The 23917-nt window shown below is 43.1% G+C and overlaps 1 protein-coding gene across 2 annotated transcripts in view; it reads left to right on the forward strand.

Moving 5' to 3' along the window:
* LOC110529328 (disintegrin and metalloproteinase domain-containing protein 12) overlaps window positions 1–23917 on the forward strand; it is a 145548-nt gene that overhangs the window by 67176 nt on the left and 54455 nt on the right. For both annotated transcript variants that reach the window (XM_021611461.3, XM_021611468.3), the window contains exon 4: window positions 15949–16027. In XM_021611461.3, the coding sequence (XP_021467136.2) occupies window positions 15949–16027 (79 nt within the window). The remainder of the gene's footprint in view (window positions 1–15948; window positions 16028–23917) is intronic.

Below are 23917 nucleotides of genomic sequence, written 5' to 3' on the forward strand. Positions count from 1 at the left end.
AAGAAAACACATATCTTCCCTTCAGTAGCTCGATAAGGCACATACCTTCAGTAGCTAGATAACAACAGTATCTGGAGGTCTTATATACAGTATGTGCCTTAACAAGAAAGGCACTCTGTGCAGCTAACTAGGCTTTGACCAAGCATGATAAGTGGGGGAGTATTTCTTCAGCTGAATGGGTTAGATTTTTTTTTCTTCCTCCACTTATTTTCCTTCTTTTCTTTGGCTCTGTGCACTCCATCGCTCCAACGAGAGCTCGGCCCTAAGCCGGGGGATACGGGGCTGTATGTAAATCAATTTAGGACGCAGACGCGTGTGGAAATAGAATCAGGGCTGTCAACCAGCGCTGTTTCATAATTTTCTCTTTCTTTCTCTTTTTCTCACTTGCTTTCTCGTACCGCTCTCCTCCACTTTGGCTAGCAGTATCTGAAGTAATAGCAGTGTTTTGCGACATGCTGGGAGAAGGTTTTTCTTTGCTTTGGGAGTTCAAGGCAGGGGGGTTGTGAGAATGAGAGACTAAATGAAAATCGCCCAGATTACTGCTTTAAAAGAGCATGAAAGCTGTAAAGAGCAGAGCTGGATTTCAGTCAAATGGTTCAGTGCTCAGGGGGGTTCCTGTAATGGTGAATTATTACATGAGTCGTGGAGTTGCGTGTATTGAAATGGATTTGAACAGCCATGAATTTACATAGAACATTAAATGATTTATACTGCCAGAGTACAGGTGCAGGGTTTAAATGTCCAATGTTGTTACATCAAACACAATGCCAATCATTGGTTGTACTTTGATGAAAAATATAACTGTTGTCTGGAATTCAGAAAAACTTGAATCTCTTTGTTGAAAAAATAACATGTTCTGTCAATTAAGTCATTATATACCGTCTGTAAAGGTTGTTTGGCTTTTACATGAATCTTCTATTTGAAATTATAAACTGTGTGGTTGAGCCCTGAATGCTGATTGGCTGACAGCTGTGGTATATCAGACCATATACCACCGGTATGAAAAAACCTTTATTGTTACTGCTCTAATTATGTTGGTAACCAGTTTATAATAGCAATAAGGCACCTCAGGGGTTTGTGATATATGGCCAATACACCACGGCTAAGGGCCGTGTCTTAAGAACAGCCCTTAGCCGTGGTATATTGGCAATATACCACACCCGCTCGGTCCTTATTGCTTAAACATAACACTTTAGAAACACTGTAAACTACCTCATGTTATGGCATGCATATGTCCGGTGTCCAGGCACTCCGCACTGCGTTGTAGCCCTTAGCCGTGGTATATTGGCCATGTACCGCACCTCCTCGGGCATTATTGCTTAAATAGCATTCTAAGGAAATTGTTTATCCAAAGTATTTGTTTACTTCAAATTATAATGTCTTTAACACCAAATTGTGTTTATGATTATCCTCAGACAAAGGAAATGGTCTTAGTTCTTGTTATCTCTACTGGGCTCAGCAGTCTTGGGTAAAAAGCAGAGATTTGAATGTCAGAAGGAAAAAGCCTAGCAATCAATTATAGAAAAGTGGAGGCAACAAACAGATGCTTCACTAAAAGAGAAGGCTAAAAGTGGTGAGAGAGAGAGGGGACATAGAGGTAGAGCGTATAAGCAAGGAGAGAGGATAGAGAGAAACTAGGAGGAGGTTTAGTCTGGCTGCAGTGCTTTCCTACACTACCTCAGGCAACCTGAACCACACCTAAAGTTTCCTCCTTCTGTTCATCTGCACTTCAAGTGCAGACAATCTTCCCAAGGGCACTCTCTGTTAGGCTACCCCCTAACTCTCACACCATCCTTTCTCATCCACTAGTTAAGAGACTCCACACCACATACCTCCCCTAATGCAAAAGCCCAAGAGGAGCGGAGGCTGAAGAAATGTTCAAACAAGGCTGTCCATGGAACATGCTGCAAAATCCCCCTTTTTTTGCAGGAGCAAAACTTCCTCTCATTTTGTTTTTCTAATTTTCTAGGTTTGTACAACAAAATGTGTCGAGTGGTCATGTCCTCAACAAACACTTCTGTTGAAGATGATGTACAGTAACCACAGAGGAGGTTTAAAGTTTGAAACAGCAAAATAAGATGGATGACGGTGGTTTCACCCTCCCTAAGGTTCCATTTAAAGGGTCTCGTTTATCACAATTAACCTGTGTAACACCTATTAAGAAATCGCTAATTAGATGTTAGTCTGAGTTTAATGAAACGCAACAGGCTCTGAGAACTCGGAAATCAATGGTTATTGATTGGAGCATTATGATGACTTGTGTAACAGACCTGTGTGTCTGTCTATAAGGCAGGAGAAGTGGAAATGATGACAAAAGTTTCTGACACCACAAAAGACGCTGGGAAAGTGGGAAAGCAAGAAGTCGATGAAAATTGCTAGTCTGCTTACCTTAAAGTCGAAACTCTTTCTGCCTGACCAACGAGAATCTGCATTTTCTTTTCGGATAGCAGACAAACACTTTACTCTGACTGAAGTGTACTGCACAGTAGTTTACTCTAGGACATGTGGATAGTTGCTTGTTGTCAACTGGCAGATTTGCTCATAGTTGTGATTGTGACCATGTTGTTTTTAAAACCCATGTTCCTGCCCTACCACAGACTGTCATTTATCAAAGTAGACACATCCATTTATCAAACAAGACACATGTGTCAATCTTAAAATAACCCATGCATTCCACTGTAAATAAACCAAAAACAATTCATCACTGTACGACCCCCCCCCCCATTTTTATTTGTGACACCAAAGCCATTTCACTGCCTGTCAACACAATTCCATTACTCCCCAATCAGTATGGAAAGACCATCCACAACACTGTTGGCTTGCTGTAGTGTTGATATAAAAAATGCTAGCTGTACATTCTGAATTCATGCTGGGTTTGTGCTGAGGATTCTGGTGACTGTCACGCCGATTGCCACAAGACGAGATCAAAGGCTCTGCCAGATACTTTGAAGTCATCCGCCATCTAAATATAATTTGATTGGCTTCCTGTCCCTCAACAAAAAAGGGCCCCTTGTGGGCAGTCATTAATAAAGGGGGGTGTAATCAAATTGAGCTGTTTCAATGTCCAGGGGGAAAATATATTTCTTGCTATCTTTTCCTTTCTCAAGAGTGTGCTGCCTGGTGAGGAAACTGTATGTCCGAGCTCCAACAAGCGTATGAAGTATCTATTCTTGATGAAAATACATGACATACCATGGTGATTTATTAGATTTTTTTAAAAGAATATAGAAGGATATTGTACATACCAAGAATATCTTTCAAATCCCATACTGTAATTGCCTTGACATTGTTGGCCTTGTGAAATTCTACCACACAAAGCTCTACCTCACTAAAAAAAACAACCAGCCATAGAGAACTGGTAGTGTATCGCAAAGAGGTGAAGTAGGCTGAACATGCAGACACCCATGAACTAATACACACCATCTGCCCCGTGCCAAGGAGATGATTACAACAGGATTTCATCATGTCAAACCAGTGGCTGCTGCAGTAATGTATGTCATGGCACCCTACACAAGGACAACTCTGCCAAAGCCCAACTTCCAAACCTGCCCCAAAACCTCCTCTTTAGCATTTGCACGGAATTAGCATTAGCTTGACACAAATCCCTGTCTGGACTCCGAACATATCCTCTTATCCTGGACATGCCAGTGCCTGTCTATCAAACCTCCTCTCTTCTCTGATATAGGTCCCCAGTATAGCTTAATACATTTTCTATTAGACCGTGCCACTGTGGGTTTACTCGCTTCTGGCTTATTGATATTAATGTGATGTGTTGCTAATGGTAAGATAAGGATTGTGATTGATGAAGAAACAACCACCTTGTCATAAGTGAGACATAGAGCCACAAACAGGAGCACTAAGCTTCAATCCGGGCACTCATTTCTGGTATACCTCCTGAAGAGTTTTTCAATGTCTGACATGATTGACTAATCCCTCCTCATCTAATCCTAAACATTGGTCGGCAGGAAACAGCGTAGGATGGCTAGGGAGCTTCATGGGAGCTTCCTGCTGGGACTTGGACTCACATTATGTCCCATTCAAAAAAAAAACATATCCCACTGACTGATTTCTCAAATCCACCATCCACCCCAGCAGATTTGTTATCGTGATTATGTTAGGGACATTTTTTTTTTAAAGAGTTTTGCTCAAATATGGGTCAACATAGTGGGGGGTGATATTTTCTCTGATATTTCCCACTCAACTCATTGGTCCGATGAAGCGGATGCTAAGATAAGACTGTTTCGCTAGCAAAGACTGGAATATTTTCCGGGATTCAACATTGAGGAGTTTACCAAATCAGTCACCGGCTTCAATAATAAGTGCATTGATGACGTTGTCCCCACAGTAACCGTACGAACATACTCCAACCAGAAGCCAAGGATTACAGGCAACATCCGCACTGAGCTACAGGTTAGAGCTGCCGCTTTCAAGGAGTGGAACACTAATCCGGACACTTATAAGAAATCCCATTACAACCTCCGATGAGCCATCAAACAGACAAAGAGTCAATACAGTACTAAGATTAAATCCTACTACCACAGCTCTGATGCTCAACGGATGTGGCAGGGCTTTGAAACTATCACAAATTAGAAAGGGAAGTCAAGCCATGAGCTGCCCAGCAACACGGGCCTGCTAGATGCCTTTAATGCTTGCTTCGAGTCAAGCAACACTAAACCATGCATGATCTCGCTCCATAGCCGATGTGAGTAAGACCTTTAAACAGGTCAACATTCGCAAGGCCGCGGGGCCAGACCGAATACCAGGACACGTACTCAGAGCATGCGTCCGAATAGATGTTATTATTTGAATATGAGTATGAGTATTCTTTTTTTGAGGACCAAATCATTATAGGCTTATTGAAAATTATTTTCTAAATGTAATTAAAATATCCATGTGATATTGTTACGTACAAGGATACACCATGACATTTCAAATTATTAGTTTAGTAAAACAACAAACTTTTCAATGTATTTTTATGACGTGAGCACCATAAAAAAGACTGGTAGCTGGACGGTAGCCTTCACGTGTGTAGCATGTTGTATATGTTGGCCAATCAAACCGCCAAATATGCTCAATGTGTAGCAAGTGGAGCGAGAGTTCAGCAATGTAATGCAAGAAGGAATAAAATTACAGAATTAAAAGTTAGAAAAATTAGAAGGAGTAAGATACAACGAGTAACCAACAGGTAGGCTGTTGTTACAGTGGGGAGAACAAGTATTTGATACACTGCCGATTTTGCAGGTTTTCCTACTTACAAAGCATGTAGAGGTCTGTAATTTTTTTCATAGGTACACTTCAACTGTGAGAGACGGAATCTAAAACGAAAATCACATTGTATGATTTTTAAGTAATTCATTTGCATTTTATTGCATGACATAAGTATTTGATCACCTACCAACCAGTAAGAAGTCCGGCTCTCACAGACCTGTTAGTTTTTCTTTAAGAAGCCCTCCTGTTCTCCACTCATTACCTGTATTAACTGCACCTGTTTGAACTCGTTACCTGTATAAAAGTCACCTGTCCACACACTCAATCAAACAGACTCCAACCTCTCCACAATGGCCAAGACCAGAGAGCTGTGTAAGGACATCAGGGATAAAATTGTAGACCTGCACAAGGCTGGGATGGGCTACAGGACAATAGGCAAGCAGCTTGGTGAGAAGGCAACAACTGTTGGCACAATTATTAGAAAATGGAAGAAGTTCAAGATGACGGTCAATCACCCTCGGTCTGGGGCTCCATGCAAGATCTCACCTCGTGGGGCATCAATGATCATGAGGAAGGTGAGGGATCAGCCCAGAACTACACGGCAGGACCTGGTCAATGACCTGAAGAGAGCTGGGACTACAGTCTCAAAGAAAACCATTAGTAACACACTACGCCGTCATGGATTAAAATCCTGCAGGGCACGCAAGGTCCCCCTGCTCAAACCAGCGCATGTCCAGGCCCGTCTGAAGTTTGCCAATGACCATCTGGATGATCCAGAGGAGGAATGGGAGAAGGTCATGTGGTCTGATGAGACAAAAATAGAGCTTTTTGGTCTAAACTCCACTCGCCGTGTTTGGAGGAAGGAGAAGGATGAGTACAACCCCAATAACACCATCCCAACCGTGAAGCTTGGAGGTGGAAACATCATTCTTTGGGGATGCTTTTCTGCAAAGGAGACAGGACGACTGCACTGTATTGAGAGGAGGATTGATGGGGCCATGTATCATGAGATCTTGGCCAACAACCTCCTTCCCTCAGTAAGAGCATTGAAGATGGGTCGTGGCTGGGTCTTCCAGCATGACAACGACCCGAAACACACAGCCAGGGCAACTAAGGAGTGGCTCCGTAAGAAGCATCTCAAGGTCCTGGAGTGGCCTAGCCAGTCTCCAGACCTGAACACAATAGAAAATCTTTGGAGGGAGCTGAAAGTCCGTATTGCCCAGCGACAGCCCCGAAACCTGAAGGATCTGGAGAAGGTCTGTATGGAGGAGTGGGCCAAAATCCCTGCTGCAGTGTGTGCAAACCTGGTCAAGAACTACAGGAAACGTATGATCTCTGTAATTGCAAACAAAGGTTTCTGTACCAAGTATGAAGTTCTCCTTTTCTGATGTATCAAATACTTATGTCATGCAATAAAATGCAAATTAATTACTTAATCATACAATGTGATTTTTGTTTTAGATTCCGTCTCTCACAGTTGAAGTGTACCTATGATAAAAATTACATGCTTTGTAAGTAGGAGAACCTGCAAAATAGACAGTGTATCAAATACTTGTTCTTCCCTCTGTAAAAATAAATATTTTTATTTTATTTTTATTTTTCGATATGCATACTTTGACAATGTAAGTAATAATGAACTTGCCATGTCAATAAAGTCAATTGAATTGAATTGACAGAAACAGAAACAGAGAGAGAGAGAGAGAGAGAAAGAGAGAGATACTGAGATACTTCTCCCCACTGTATATCTGAATGGGGTTTGGGAGAAAGTGCAGCATGATGTGGCCACAATTAGCTTAGCTAGCTAGCTTTTCTGGACTACTCCAGTCAAGACAGACACTGTTACAATGCATTCAGAAAGCATTCAGACCCCTTGCTATGAGACTTAAATTTGAGCTCAGGTGCATCCTGTTTCCATTGATCATACTTGAGATGTTTCTAACAATTGATTGGACATGATTTGGAAAGGCGCACACCTGTTTATATAAGGTCCCACAGTTGAAAGTGCATGTCAGAGCAAAAACCAAGCCATGAGGTCAAAGGAATTGTCCGTAGAGCTCCGAGACAAGATTGTGTCGAGGCACAGATCTCGGGAAGGGTACCAAAAAATGTTTGCAGCATTGAAGGTCCCCAATAACACAGTGGCCTCCCATCATTCTTAAATGGAAGTTTGGAACCACCAAGACTCTTCCTATAGCTGACCACCCGGCAAAACTGAGCAATCGGGGGAGAAAGGCCTTGGTCAGGGAGGTGACCAAGAACTCGATGGTCACTCTGACAGAGCTCCTCTGTGGAGATGGGAGAACCTTCCAGAAGGACAACCTTCTTTGCAGCACTCCACCAATCAGGCCTTTATGGTAGAGTGGCCAGACGGAAGCCACTCCTCAGTAAAATACACATGACAGCCCACTTGGAGTTTGCTAAAAGGCACCTAAAGACTCAGACCATGAGAAACAATATTGTCTGGTCTGATGAAACAAAGATTGAACTCTTTAGCCTGAATTCGAAGCGTCACGTCTGGAGGAATCCTGGCACCATCCCTACGGTGAAGCATGGTGGTGGCAGCATCATGTTGTGGGGATGTTTTTCAGGGGCAGGGACTGGGAAACTAGTCAGGATTGAAGGAAAGATGAACGGAGCAAAGTACAGAGAGATCCTGCTCCATAGTGCTCAGGATCTAAGGCTGGGGCAAAGGTTCACCTTCCAACAGCACAACGACTCTAAGCACACAGCCAAGACAACACAGGATTGGCTTTGGGACAAGTCTCCAAATGTCCTTGAGTGTCCCAGCCAGAGCCCGAACTTGAACCCGATCGAACATCTCTGGAGAGACCTGAAAATAGCTGTGCAGCAACACTCCCTATCCAACCTGACAGAGCTTGAGAGGATCTGTAGAGAAGAATGCGAGAAACTCCCCAAATACAGGTGTGCCAAGCTTGTAGCGTCATACCCAAAAAGAAGCAAGGCTGCAATCGCTGCCAAAGGTGCTTCAACAAATGTGATATTTCAGTTTTTTAAATCTAGAAAATAAAAAATATACAGTTTATCCTTTGTCATTAAGGGGAATCCCTTGTAGATTAATAAAGTGTGTGTGTATATATATATATATAAGACACCCCCAATAAAGGAGTGGTTCTGCAGGTTGGGACCACAGACCACTTCTCAGTTCCTATGCTTCCTGGCTGATGTTTTGGTCACTTTTGAATGCTGGCGGTGCTTTCACTCTAGTGGTAGCATGAGACGGAGTCTACAACCCACACAAGTGGCTCAGGTAGTGCAGCTCATCCAGGAAGGGACATCAATGCGAGCTGTGGCAAGAAGGTTTGCTGTGTCTGTCAGCATAGTGTCCAGAGCATGGAGGCGCTACCAGGAGACAGGCCAGTACATCAGGAGATGTGGAGGAGGCCGTAGGAGGGCAACAACCCAGCAGCAGGACCGCTACCTCCGCCTTTGTGCAAGGAGGAGCAGGAGGAGCACTGCCATAGCCCTGCAAAATGACCTCCAGCAGGCCCCAAATGTGCATGTGTCTGCTCAAACGGTCAGAAACAGACTCCATGAGGGTGGTATGAGGGCCCGACGTCCACAGGTGGGGGTTGTGCTTACAGCCCAACACCGTGCAGGACGTTTTTAATTTGCCAGAGAACACCAAGATTGGCAAATTCGCCACTGGCGCCCTGTGCTCTTCACAGATGAAAGCAGGTTCACACTGAGCACGTGACAGACGTGACAGTCTGGAGACGCCGTGGAGAACGTTCTGCTGCCTGCAACATCCTCCAGCATGACTGGTTTGGCGGTGGGTCAGTCATGGTGTGGGGTGGCATTTCTTTGGGGGGCCGCACAGCCCTCCATGTGCTCGCCAGAGGTAGCCTGACTGCCATTAGGTACCGAGATGAGATCCTCAGATCCCTTGTGAGACCATATGCTGGTGCGGTTGGCCCTGGGTTCCTCCTAATGAAAGACAATGCTAGACCTCATGTGGCTGGAGTGTGTCAGCAGTTCCTGCAAGAGGAAGGCATTGATGCTATGGACTGGCCCGCCCGTTCCCCAGACCTGATTCCAATTGAGCACATCTGGGACATCATGTCTCGCTCCATTGCACCACAGACTGTCCAGGAATTGGCGGATGCTTTAGTCCAGGTCTGGGAGGAGATCCCTCAGGAGACCATCCGCCACCTCATCAGGAGCATGCCCAGGCGTTGTAGGGAGGTTATACAGGCACGTGGAGGCCACACACACTACTGAGCCTCATTTTGACTTGTTTTAAGGACATTACATCAAAGTTGGATCAGCCTGTAGTGTGGTATTCCACTTTAATTTTGAGTGTGACTCCAAATCCAGACCTCCATGGGTTGATAAATTTGATTTCCATTGATAATTTTTGTGTGATTTTGTTGTCAGCACATTCAACTATGTAAAGAAAAAAGTATTTAATAAGAATATTTCATTCATTCAGATCTAGGATTTGTTATTTTAGTGTTCCCTTTATTGTTTTGAGCAGTATATATATATATATTATTACTTTTATTTTTTTCTTCTTCCATCTAATTAATACATTTTAGAATAATGCTGTAACATAACAAAACGTGGAAAAAGTTAAGGGGTCTGAATACTTTCCCGAATGCATGGTATATGGGATGATAGTGAAATTATAGTGTTTCACAGTATTACTTACCTGCCAGTGTTGTGATTATCTATGATATTCGATTGATTTCTGGGAAATGGGAAGGCGGGAAAGCGGTTCTGACTTTGTGACTGTGTTACCTAGTTAAAATCTCTCTCTAATTTCCTGGTTGATAAAATACGACACTGTTCGCTCACATTTAGTTTATGCAAAACAAAAATGCCTGAATAGTGTAGGGTATCATTGTACAATCTAAATCGGTGTCAACTAGTAGATACAATTTTCATGTCTCTCTGTCTAGTATTAAGGAAGTTAGAGGTCATTTCGCAAGCCAATGCTAACTAGCATTAGCGCAATGTCTGGAAGTCTATGGGTATCTGGTAGACATAAAAACGGTATCCACAAGTTCATCTGACTCTGGTGAAGTAGATAAAGGGCCTCATTGCCAAAATCCCGAAGTATCCCTTTAAATACCCATGCATTTGACCAATGAGAAACAGCCCTATCACATCAGGTTCAATTAACATTCAAAAGCATGAATTTCAATATCCACATCCTGATTATAAATGTAAATGAATAACCTTAAGCACACATCAATAAAGGTGCTAACATGCCTTACCATAAATACACTTAGGGATGTGAAAATATACATCCCTCAGGGATAAGCTACTGCCGCATTACCCAACAATGAAAACCATGCGCAGGAACGCACCCCTTTTGCCTCTCAAATCTTGGACCAAATCAAATGTTATTTGTCACATACACATGGTTAGCAGATGTTAATGCGAGGGTAGTGAAATGCTTGTGCTTCTAGTTCCGACCATGCAGTAATATGTAACAAGTAATCTAACAATTTCACAACAACTACCTTATACACACAAGTGTAAAGGAATGAATAAGAATATGTGCGTAAAAATATATGGATGAGCGATGGCCGAAAGGCATAGGCAAGATGCAGTAGATGGTATAGAGTACAGTATATACATTTGAGATGAGTAATGTAGGGTATGTAAACATTATATAAAGCGGCATTGTTTAAAGTGGCTAGTGATACATTTATTACATCCAATTTTTATTATTGAAGTGGCTAGAGATGAGTCAGTATGTTGACAGCAGCCACTCAATGTTAGTGATGGCTGTTTAACAGTCTGATGTCCTTGAGATAGAAGCTGTTTTTCAGTCTCTCGGTCCACGATTTGATGCACCTTTACTGACCTCGCCTTCTGGATGATAGCGGGGTGAACAGGCAGTGGCTCGGGTGGTTGTTGTCCTTGATGATCTTTTTGGCCATCCTGTGACTTCGGGTGGTGTAGGTGTCCTGGAGGGCAGGGAGATTGCCTCCGGTGATGCATTGTGCAGACCTCACTACCCTCTGGAGAGCCTTACGGTTGTGGGCGGAGCAGTTACCATACCAGGCGGTGATACAGCCTGATAGGATGCTCTCGATTGTGCATCTGTAAAAGTTTGTGAGTGTTTTTGGTGACAAGCCACATTTCTTCAGCCTCCTAAGGTTAAAGAGGCACTGCTGCGCCTTCTTCACCACGTCGTCTGTGTGGGTGGACCATTTCAGCTTGTCCGTGATGTGTACGCCGAGGAACTTAAAACTTTCCACCTTCTCCACTACTGTCCCATTGATGTGGATAGGGGGCTGCTCCCTCTGCTGTTTCCTGAAATCCACGATCATCTACTTTGTTTTGTTGACATTGTGTGAGGTTATTTTCCTGACATCACACTCCGTGGGCCCTCACATCCTCCCTGTAGGCCGTCTCGTCGTTGTTGGTAATCAAGCCTACCACTGTAGTGTCGTCTGCAAACTTGATGATTGAGTTGGAGGCGTGCATGGCCATGCAGTCATGGGTGAACAGGGAGTACAGAAGAGGGCTGAGAACACACCCTTGTGGAGCCCCAGTGTTGAGGATCAGTGGGGTGGAGATGTTGTTTCCTACACTCACCACCTGGGGGAGGCCCGTCAGGACGTCCAGGACCCAGTTGCACAGGGCGGGATCGAGACCCAGGGTCTCGAGCTTAATGACGAGTTTGGAGAGTACTATGGTGTTAAATGCTGAGCTGTAATCGATGAACATAATTTTTACATAGGTATTCCTCTTGTCCAGATTGGTTAGGGCAGTGTGCAGTGTGATTGCGATGGTGTCGTCTGTGGACTATTGGGGCGGTAAGCTAATTGGAGTGGGTCTAGGGTGTCAGGTAGGGTGGAGGTGATGTGGTCCTTGATTAGTCTCTCAAAGCACTTCATGATGAAGGAAGTGAGTGCTACGGGGCGATAGTCATTTAGCTCAGTTACCTTAGCTTTCTTGGGAACAGGAACAATGGTTGCCGTCTTGAAGCATGTGGGAACAGCAGACTGGGATAAGGATTGATTGAATATGTCCGTAAACACATCAGCCAGCTGTTCTGCGCATGCTCTGAGGACGCGGCTAGGGATGCCGTCTGGGCCGGCAGCCTTGCGAGGGTTAACCCGTTTAAATGTTTTACTCACGTTGGCTGCAGTGAGGGAGAGCCCACAGGTTTTGGTAGTGGGCCGTGTCGGTGGCACTGTATTGTCCTCAAAGCGAGCAAAGAAGTTGTTTAGTTTGTCTGGGAGCAAGATATCGTGACGGGGCTGGTTTTCGTTTTGTAGTCCTGCCACATAGCTCTCGTGTCTGAGCCGTTGAATTGCGACTCTACTTTGTCTCTATACTGATGCTTAGCTTGTTTGATTGCCTTGCGGAGGGAATAGCTGCACTGTTTGTATTCGGTCACGTTTCCGGTCGCCTTGCCCTGATTAAAAGCAGTGGTTTGCGCTTTCAGTTTTGCGCGATTGCTACCATCAATCCACAGTTTCTGGTTGGGGAAGGTTTTAATAGTCGCTGTGGGTACAACATCACCGATGCACTTGCTAATAAACTTGCTCACCGAATCAGCATATTCATCAATGTTATTGTCCGACGCTATGTGGAACATATCCCAGTCCACGTGATCGAAGCAATCTTGAAGCGTGGAATCCGATTGGTCGGACCAGCGTTGAACAGACCTAAGCACGGGCGTTTCCTGTTTTAGTTTCTGTCTAAAAGCTGGGAGCAACAAAATGGAGTCGTGGTCAGATTTTCTGAAAGGAGGGCGGGGGGAGCGCTTTGTATGCATCGCTGAAGTTAGAACAACAATGTTCCAGGGTTTTTCCAGCCCGGGTCGCGCATTCGATATGCTGATAAAATTTAGGGAGCCTTGTTTTCAGATTATCCTTGTTAAAATCCCCAGCTACAATAAATGCAGCCTCGGGATATGGATAGAACCGTTTTCAATCACAGAGGAAAACAAGGTCATAATTTACATTTCTGAAGATTTACCTTAACTTTTGAATTGCTAAACATGATGACATTATAAAGGTAACTTCTGATCGTTACATACATAAGAAAGAGTAGTATTTGACCGGGAGACGCACAACAATAGGTTTTGGCGCCAAACCAACACTCCATACTCAAGCTCCTTATATATGTTTCTCTTCTTTTACAGGTGACCAGCAACATCCAAGTGGACATCTCAAACCACATTAGTATCAATAAATAAATATGCTTCTCATCAACTGTAAATCATCATCAGTGTCTGGTTATTCGTATAGGCATGTCTTTAGATTATGTTACGGAAGACATACAGGACAATCGTCACATCCACACACTCCTGCCACCCAATCCACCCAAGACTGTTCTTTCTGCTACTGCATGGCAAGCGGTGCCAGTGCACCAAGTCTGGAATCAACAGGACCCTGAACAGCTTCTACCCCAAACATACGACTGCTAAATAGTTAATCATATGGCTACCCGGACTACCTGCATTTGCACTAATTCTCTTGCACAGACTCTACCCACACACTATCACACCACTCACACTGACACACACATACACTACATATGCCCACACACATAATCTGCACACTCATGCATACTGACGCAACACACACTCACTCACACTTTCACACATACGCTGCTGCTACTGTCTTATCTCTCCTGTTGCCTAGTCACTTTGCCCATACCTACACTACCATTCAAAGGTTTGGGGTCACTTAGAAATGTCCTTGTTTTTGAAAGAAAATCATATTTTGTTGTCCATTAAAATAACATCAAACTGATCAGAATATATAGTGTAGACATTGTTAATGTTGCAAATGACTATTGTAGCAGGAAACGGCTGATTTTTTAATGGAATATTTTCATAGGTGTACAGAGGCCCATTATCAGCAACCATCACTCCTGTGTTCCAATGGCATGTTGTGTTAGCTAATCCAAGTTTATAATTTTAAAAGGCTAATTGAGCATTAGAAAACCCTTTTGCAATTATGTTAGCACAGCTGAAAACTGTTGTACTGATTAAAGAAGCAATAAAACTGTCCTTCTTTAGACTGGTTGAGTATCTGGAGCATCAGCATTTGTGGGTTTGATTACAGGCTCAAAATGGCCAGGAACAAATAACTTTCTCCTGAAACTCATCAGTCTATTCTTGTTCTGAGAAATGAAGGCTATTCCATGCGAGAAATTGCCAAGAAACTGAAGATCTCGTACAACTCTGTGCACTACTCCCTTCACAGAACAGTGCAAACTGGCCCTAACCAGAATAAAAAGAGGAGTGGGAGGCTCCGGTGCACAACTGAGCAAAAGGACAAGTACATTAGAGTGTCTAGTCTGACAAAAAGATGCCTCACAAGTCCTCACCTGGCAGCTTCATTAAGTAGTACCCGCCAAACACCAGTCTCAACGTCAACAGTGAAGAGGCGACTCTGGGATGCTGGCCTTCTACCTCAATTACCTTGTACCCCTGCACGTCACATCAACTCAGTACTGGTACTGCCTGCATATAGCCATGTTATTTTTACTCATTATTGTTATTTACAATGTATTTATTCCTCATGTCAATATTTATTTATTTTTCAATGTTCTATCTTTAACTCTACATTGTTGGAAAAGGATCCGCAAGTCAGTTGAAAACAAATTCGTATTTACAATGACGGCCTATCCCGGCCAAACCCAGACGATGCTGGGCCAATTGTGTGCCGCCCTATGGGACTTCCAATCACAGCCAGATGTGATGCAGCCTAGATTCAAACCAGGGACTGCAGTGATGTCTCCTGCACTGGGATGCAGTGCCTTAGACCGCTGCGCCACTCAGGAGCCCAATGAAGTTTATGAAGCATGTGACAAATACATTTATTTGATTTGATCTTGTCAGTGTCTGTGATATGTACACTCAGCTCACACCTCTTTTCCTTACTGTAGTTTCTATATTCCAGTACATCTTGTTCCTCTGAATATCCCTGAACTCAGACTCTGTTTCCTTCATCTCACATACTAGCAAGGAAACACGTAAAATATGCAAACACTCAATGAAGCACCTAGGGGCTCTCGCTCATTAACATCCTTGGTTCCTGAGCCGAATGGACAGATGTTCCTGATCTGCTTGCCAAGCCACAAATCCTTTCTAACAGACTTAAGTATAGCACCACAAAACATACTTCTTAGAAATAAATACTCTGTATAGTATTTGAGGCACCGTTTTGGAGGACAGCACTCAGCTACCTACAGACCCAACTACACCTACTGCACTCATAGATTAACTCTTGCTCTCTCTTTCTTTCTCTACACACAGACACCCACACACCCACCTACACACTCCCAAACATGTTCCAGTGACCATCCGCTCTGATGTCACTTTGATTATGCAGCTGTAGAGATGGGTGTTCCTGCAGCTCCTCAGCCAACGCTTGGGGTGGGACTCACCATGTCCATCTGCTCATCGCCTGCAGTGTGAAACATACACACACACACACACACACACACACACTAAAATAATAGAATTAACTCATCAGCGATTCTTCAGCGTATGAGTGTACAGTATGTAATTCAAGGTCACACCCGAACCCTGCCCCCGCTCCTCTAGCTTCCCAATGCTGTATATTTTACCTACACCTAATCCCTAACAGCTCACACCTCACTCAGAATACTGTATAAGGCCATTAACCAGAGTGTGTCCTACTTCTCTCTAGTCCTCTGAAAGGGATTGTGTTTTTTATGTGGAGCTGAAAATATACCTGCTTGTGATGTCTCTATTTCCTTTTCTGTTCCTTCCTCTTTTAGGGGCCTGTTTGCGAGCCATTACACTGAGACACATTATCTGGACGATGGCAGTGCAGTCACTGGTGCTCACAACTTTACGGTAGGCTGGAGGTCGAGTGTTTCTGACATTCATGTTTGACTGAACATTGTGTGCTGCTGACTTTACAGGATGGACCTTTAAAGATGTAATGTAAACGGATGATTCAAATGGCCCTCCGGTAATGTTGAGGACACATATCTGAATTATAGACATGTCGTTGGCATCCAAAAGATCAAATGTTATCATCCAGTAAATGGAGAATGACTAACTTAGTTTTCAGTGGGGAATATCTGTACAGTTATTGACATACAGCCATATTTACATGTAGACCTAACAATTGGTGAATTGATACATGGTTAGGTACCTTAAGAGGTATAATATATGTACATTATTGCACAAAGCATCGTGCTTTTAAGTCCTCCAGGACCAGAACATGCTACATTTCAATGGCTGTCAAGGTCATTTGGCTTCGTTCGCTTACAGTTTGATTTACAGTAGTTAGCCACTGTAAGTATGCAGATGCTATTGCCAGGTCTCACATCTTAGTCAACTGAACTTTTGCTACTCTTCCTTAAAGTAATTAGCTCAACTGTTGACAGTTTGACACAAGGTCAGCACAGCAGCTTTTCTAGGCCAGCCTTCAGGTAGAACGTGTTGAAGCGTTCTGGGATAACCAAGCCAACCAAGCCTCATTAGTGATTTTCAAAAGCCTTTGCTTAGTTAGCAGGCTTGTTCCCGCTTCACAGTTGGAGTGAGATTGAAAATATGACTTAATTGAGCAGAGGTGAGGACAGCTTGACAGGTGCTTGGCAGTTGGAAAGGGAAATGCTTTGTGATTTGGCACTGATTGACAATATAATTTCCTCAAAGCTAAACTGTACGAATGCCCATTGTTGCATTCTAAATAGTAGGTTGAATGGGTATGCAAAAATGTAAAGTTTTATATTATGTGACATTTCTCAAATTGACTATGCTTTAAATGCCATGACATCGCACCCTTTTTAGACTTTTCAGATGTTTGACCTATGAAAAACCAACTGTCAAAAAACACTTATTTTGAAAGTAGATTACCTTGTATTTGCCTGCTATTTTCGTTTTAAAAGGTCACTATCCAAAACACAACTGAAAGTATTTATGGACATTATAAAACCATAAATTGGTACGCACTCAAAAAATGAATCACAGTGTCCTAAAGAAAGATGAAGAAGCTAAGGTAAATGCTAAACCTAGCGTTTCCCAATATATGTCTATGGCACCGTTCATGTTTAATGTAATGGAAGTGAAGTGAAGGCCATTAAGCCTAGCTGGTGACTCAGCAATGTATATTATATATTCATAGTAATGCTTTTTCAAATAGTTTCACATAAAGAGTCTCATTCCTTTCCTTTCAGAGGAGTAAGGGAGTTTCTTTTGGAGTCAAGTCAGCACAGCTGAAGTGATTGTGTAAAAGTATGAACTGTGGCTATGGAAAATGCCAGCCTCAAGTATTTCCTCACAGTTCAGTATTGACATTCTGTATTTTTCAAACAGACTTTTGGCTAACAAATCAGTTGGTCTTGGAGGGATTAGTGTAGACTTGAAAGAAGCCTGTCAGCCATAATACAGAGGTTTTGTTTTCACTCCAAACCAGACAGTTCCTCCTCATCATACTGTCTCAGACAGACAGTAGCTACATTATGTCTCTGTACACTTAGATGGCTTCCTTTCCACTTCTCCTTTCCATGGTTGACCATGGGTGAAACAAAAGATAAGTATACGCTAAATCCATTTGAAATCGATCACTTTTTGACAGCATCCATTTTGATTAAAACATTCCATACATGTTTGCCCATGGAAGAAGTGGTCAGAAAGTGACATTTTGCACCTAAATGACAAAACATTCATGAGATAAAGGTGCTCAAAGTTGACCCATTTTGCATACCCTACCATTCCATGAGACATCCATGTCTTCTTCACTGGAAAAGATAAACGGTTGAGTTTAATATAATTTAAAAGCTTCCAAACAGGTTAGTCAAACTATTTGATCATTTCAACAACAATTCTTTGGGGGGGGGGGGGGGGGGGGGGGAATTTTGTCATTTTCTTACCTTTAACCTTAAAAAAAACTCTAAAACGTGTAAACTCAGATTTAGCTTTCACCCTATTTTACATCATCTGAGGTTTTTGTGTTGTGCCTGCCATCGGTTGAGACAACATGCTCTTGAATACAGGGTGGGTGTCATTTCAATCATATAAATATAATTCATAGAATGGACCTATCCCTTCAGGCCACTGCAATTTAGCTGGTACACCATTGACATTTAAATTTAATTGACATTTGAACTTTTAATTATTACCACAAAGATGGCTGCCGGTTCACACACCGGTGAATGTTAACTTCAGTGGTCATGTCTATTCTATAAAAAAAAAATATATATATATATATATATATATATATATATATATATATATATATATATGCCATTTTTTATGATTCTACAGATAACAGACAGAATACTTAGAGGTCAGCTACACACACAGATCCCCTCCAAATCAAACCCACCCAAACCCCCCCATGCTCTAACAGAGTCCCACCCCAAAACCAGATTTAAAGCAGCCATGATATACAATGAGTAATATAATCACATAGTAAAAGAAATACAAAGATATTATAAAACAAAAAGTTTAAAAATATTAAAAATAATGATACCATTTCTAATTTCGGTTGGTTTATGGAGATGTCAAATTAGCTATTAGCTATTAGAGTCCATGTCTTCTACAAAGTACAGGAAAGGTTGCCAGATATTATATAATGTAATTGAAGATCCCCTAATGGAGTAGCGTGTTTTCTCTATCTTGAGATGTTGCTTAACTTCCTTTATCCAGTGGTTAAAATTAGGAGGAAACCGATCCTTCCACTTAAATAGTAGAAGACGTCTAGCTAGAAGAGTGGTAAATATCAGCATGTTGCCCATAGAACTGTTTAGAGGGGCCTCCTGTGGTGCCACTCTATAGAACTGTTTAAAGGGGCCTCCTGTGGTGCCACTCTATAGAACTGTTTAAAGGGGCCTCCTGTGGTGCCACTCTATAGAACTGTTTAAAGGGACCTCCCATTGTGCCACTCTATAGAACTGTTTAAAGGGACCTCCCATTGTGCCACTCTATAGAACTGTTTAAAGGGACCTCCCATTGTGCCACTCCAAATAATGCAATAAAAGCAGAAGGTTCTATATGCCTTTCCAGTATGTTAGAAAACATCTCAAATGTCGGGCATGTCCAAAACATGTTTATTAAAGTACTGTAGCAGGAGCCTGCTTACATCAGTCACAAGTGGGATCTATTGACCAATCAAATCAAATCAAATGTATTTATATAGCCCTTCTTACATCAGCTGATATCTCAAAGTGCTGTACAGAAACCCAGCCTAAAACCCCAAACAGCAAGCAATGCAGGTGTAGAAGCACGGTGGCTAGGAAAAACTCCCTAGAAAGGCCAAAACCTAGGAAGAAACCTAGAGAGGAACCAGGCTATGAGGGGTGGCCAGTCCTCTTCTGGCTGTGCCGGGTGGAGATTATAACAGAACATGGCCAAGATGTTCAAATGTTTATAAATGACCAGCATGGTCAAATAATAATGATGACAGAAGTTGTTGAGGGTGCAACAAGTCAGCACCTCAGGAGTAAATGTCAGTTGGCTTTTTATAGCCGATCATTAAGAGTATCTACCGCTCCTGCTGTCTCTAGAGAGTTGAAAACTGCAGGTCTGGGACAGGTAGCACATCCGGTGAACAGGTCAGGGTTCCATAGCCGCAGGCAGGACAGTTAAAACTGGAGTAGCAGCACGGCCAGGTGGACTGGGGACAGCAAGGAGACTTCATACCAGGTTGTCCTGAGGCATGGTTCTAGGGCTCAGGTCCTCCGAGAGAGAGAAAGAAAGAAAGAAAGAGAGAAAGAAAGAAAGAGACAATTAGAGAGAGCATACTTAAATTCACACAGGACACCGGATAAGACAGGAGAAGTACTCCAGACTGACCCTAGCCCCCCGACACATAAACGACTGCAGCATAAATACTGGAGGCTGAGACAGGAGGGGTCAGGAGACACTGTGGCCCCATCCGACAGGGCCAAACAGGCAGGATATAACCCCACCCACTTTGCCAAAGCACAGCCCCCACACTACTAGAGGGATATCTTCAACCACCAACTTACCATCCTGAGATAAGGCCGAGTATAGCCCACAAAGATCTCCGCCACGGCACAACCCAACCCAGACAGGAAGATCACGTCAGTGACTCAACCCACTCAAGTGACGCACCCCTCCTAGGGACAGCATGGAAGAGCACCAGTAAGCCAGTGACTCAGCCCCTGTAATAGGGTTAGAGGCAAAGAATCCCAGTGGAGAAAGGGGAACCGGCCAGGCAGAGACAGCAAGGGTGGTTCGTTGCTCCAGAGACTTTCCGTTCACTTTCACACTCCTTGGCCAGACTACACTCAATCATCTGACCCACTGAAGAGATGAGTCTTCAGTAAAGACTTAAAAGTTGAGACCGAGTCTGCATCTCTCACATGGATAGGCAGACCATTCCATAAAAATGGAGCTCTATAGGAGAAAGCCCTGCCTCCAGCTGTTTGCTTAGAAATTCTAGGGACAATTAGGAGGCCTGCGTCTTGTGACCGTAGCGTACGTGTAGGTATGTACGGCAGTACCAAATCGGAAAGATAGGTAGGAGCAAGCCCATGTAATGCTTTGTAGGTTAGCAGTAAAACCTTGAAATCAGACCTTGCCTTAACAGGAAGCCAGTGTGGGGAGGCTAGCACTGGAGTAATATGATCACATTTTTTGGCTTCTAGTCAGGATTCTAGCAGCCTTATTTAGCACTAACTGAAGTTCATTTAGTGCTTTATCCGGGTAGCCGGAAAGTAGAGCATTGCAGTAATCTAACCTAGAAGTAACAAAAGCATGGATTCATTTTTCTGCATCCTTTTTGGACAGAAAGTTTCTGATTTTTGCAATGTTACATAGATGGAAAAAAGCTGTCCTTGAAACAGTCTTGATATGTTCGTCAAAAGAGAGATCAGGGTCCAGAGTAACGCCGAGGTCCTTCACAGTTTTATTTGAGACGACTGTACAACCATCAAGATTAATTGTCAGATTCAACAGAAGATCTCTTTGTTTCTTGGGACCTAGAACAAGCATCTCTGTTTTGTATGAGTTTAGAAGTAGAAAGTTTGCAGTCATCCACTTCCTTATGTCTGAAACACAGGCTTCTAGCGAGGGCAATTTTGGGGCTTCACCATGTTTCATTGAAATGTACAGCTGTGTGTCATCCGCATAGCAGTGAAAGTTAACATTATGTTTTCGAATGACATCCCCAAGAGGTAAAATATAGAGTGAAAACAATAGTGGTCCTAAAACGGAGCATTGAGGAACACTGAAATTTACAGTTGATTTGTCAGAGGACAAACCATTCACAGAGACAAACTGATATCTTTCCGACAGATCGAAACAAGGCCAGAACTTGTCTATGTAGACCAATTTGGGTTTCCAATCTCTCCAAAGGAATGTGGTGATCGATGGTATCAAAAGCAGCACTAAGGTCTAGGAGCACGAGGACAGATGCAGAGCCTCAGTCTGACGCCATTAAAAGGTAATTTATGACCTTCAAAAGTGCAGTCTCAGTGCTATGATGGGGTCTAAAACCAGACTGAAGCATTTCGTATACATTGTTTGTCTTCAGGAAGGCAGTGAGTTGCTGCGCAACAGCTTTTTCAAAACTTTAGAGAGGAATGGAAGATTCCGATAGGCCGATAGTTGTTTATATTTTCTGGGTCATGGTTTGGCTTTTTCAAGAGAGGCTTTATTACTGCCACTTTTAGTGAGTTTGGTACACATCTGGTGGATAGGGAGGTGTTTATTATGTTCAACATAGGTGGGCCAAGCACAGGAAGCAGCTCTTTCAGTAGTTTAGTTTGGAATAGGGTCCAGTATGCAGCTTGAAGGTTTAGAGGTCATGATTATTTTCATCATTGTGTCAAGAGATATAGTACTAAAACACTTGAGTGTCTCCCTTGATCCTAGGTCCTGGCAGAGTTGTGCAGACTCAGGACAACTGAGCTATGGAGGAATACGCAGATTTAAAGAGGATTCCGTTTTGCTTTCTAATGATCATGATATTTTCCTCAAAGAAGTTCATGAATTTAGGGCCTCCCAGGTGACCAAGGTCGCCAGGTGCACAGTGTTTCCTCTGACACATTGTTGCGGCTGGCTTCCGGGTTGATTGCGCGCTGTGTTAAGAAGCAGTGCGGCTTGGTTGGGTTGTGTTTCGGAGGACGCATGACTTTCGACCTTTGTCTCTCCCGAGCCCGTACGGAGTTGTAGCAATGAGACAAGATAGTAGCAACTAATAATTGGATACCATGAAATTGTGGAAAAAAAGGGGGTAAAAAAAATATTTTAAATTAAAAAGAAGTTCATGAATTTATTACTGCTGAAGTGAAAGGCATCCTCTCTTTGGCAATGCTGCTTTTTAGATAGCTTTGCGACAGTATCAAAAATAAATGTTGGATTGTTCTTATTTTCCTCAATTAAATTGGAAAAATAGGATGATCGTGCAGCAGTGAGGACTCTTCGATACTGCACGAGAGTATTGTCTTTCCAAGCTAGTCGGAAGACTTCCAGTTTGGTGTGGCGCCATTTCCGTTACAATTTTCTGGAAACTTGCTTCAGAGCTCGGGTATTTTCTGAAAACCAGGGAGCTAGTTTCTTATGACAAATGTTTTTAGTTTTTCGGCGTGCAACTGCATCTAGGGTATTGCGCAAGGTTAAAACGAGATCCTCAGTTAGGTGGTTAACTGATTTTTGTCCTCTGTCGTCCTTGGGTAGGCAGAGGGAGTCTGGAAGGGCATCAAGGAATTTTTGGATTTCTGAGAATTTATACCACGGCTTTTGATTCTCCTTAGTTGGGGTCTGAGCAGATTATTTGTTGCGATTGCAAATGTAATACAATGGTGGTCCGATAGTCCAGGATTATGAGGAAAAACATGAAGATCCACAACATTTAATCCATGGGACAAGACTAGGTCCGGAATATAACTGTGACAGTGAGTAGGTCCAGAGACATGTTGGACAAAACCCACTGAGTTGATGATGGCTCCGAAAGCCCTTTGGAGTGGGTCTGTGGACTTTTTCATGTAAATATTAAAATCTGCAAAAATTAGAATATTATCTGCTATGACTACAAGGTCCGATAGGAATTCAGGGAACTCAGTGAGGAATGCTGTATACAGCCCAGGAGGCCTGTAAACAGTAGCTATAAAAAGTGATTGAGTAGGCTACATAGATTTCATTACTAGAAGCTCAAAAGACGAAAACGTCCAGGTTTTTTTGTAAATTGAAATTTGCTATCGTAAATGTTAGCAACACCTCCACCTTTGCGGGATGCACGGGGGATATGGTCACTAGTTTAACCAGGAGGTGAGGCCTCATTTAACACAGTAAATTCATCAGGCTTAAGCCATGTTTCAGTCAGGCCAATCACATCAAGATTATGATCAGTGATTAGTTCATTGACTATAACTGCCTTTGAAGTGAGGGATGTAACATTAAGAGCCCTATTTTGAGATGTGAGGTATCACGATCTCTTTCAACAATGCAGGAATGGAGGAGGTCTTTATTCTAGTGAGATTGCTAAGGCGAACACTGCCATGTTTAGTTTTGCCCAACCTAGGTCGAGGCACAGACACAGTCGCAATGGGGATAGCTGAGCTGACTACTCTGACTGTGCTAGTGGCAGACTCCACTAAGCTGGCAGGCTGGCTATCAGCCTGCTGCCTGGCCTGCACCCTATTTCATTGTGGAGCTAGGAGAGTTAGAGCCCTGTCTATGTTCGTAGATAAGATGAGAGCACCCCTCCAGCTCGGGTGGAGTCCGTCACTCCTCAACAGGCCAGGCTTGGTCCTGTTTGTGGGTGAG

The sequence above is a fragment of the Oncorhynchus mykiss genome, chromosome 1 (assembly GCF_057628025.1).
Source record: "Oncorhynchus mykiss isolate SJ-2025 chromosome 1, ASM5762802v1, whole genome shotgun sequence".
Lineage (NCBI taxonomy): Eukaryota > Metazoa > Chordata > Actinopteri > Salmoniformes > Salmonidae > Oncorhynchus > Oncorhynchus mykiss.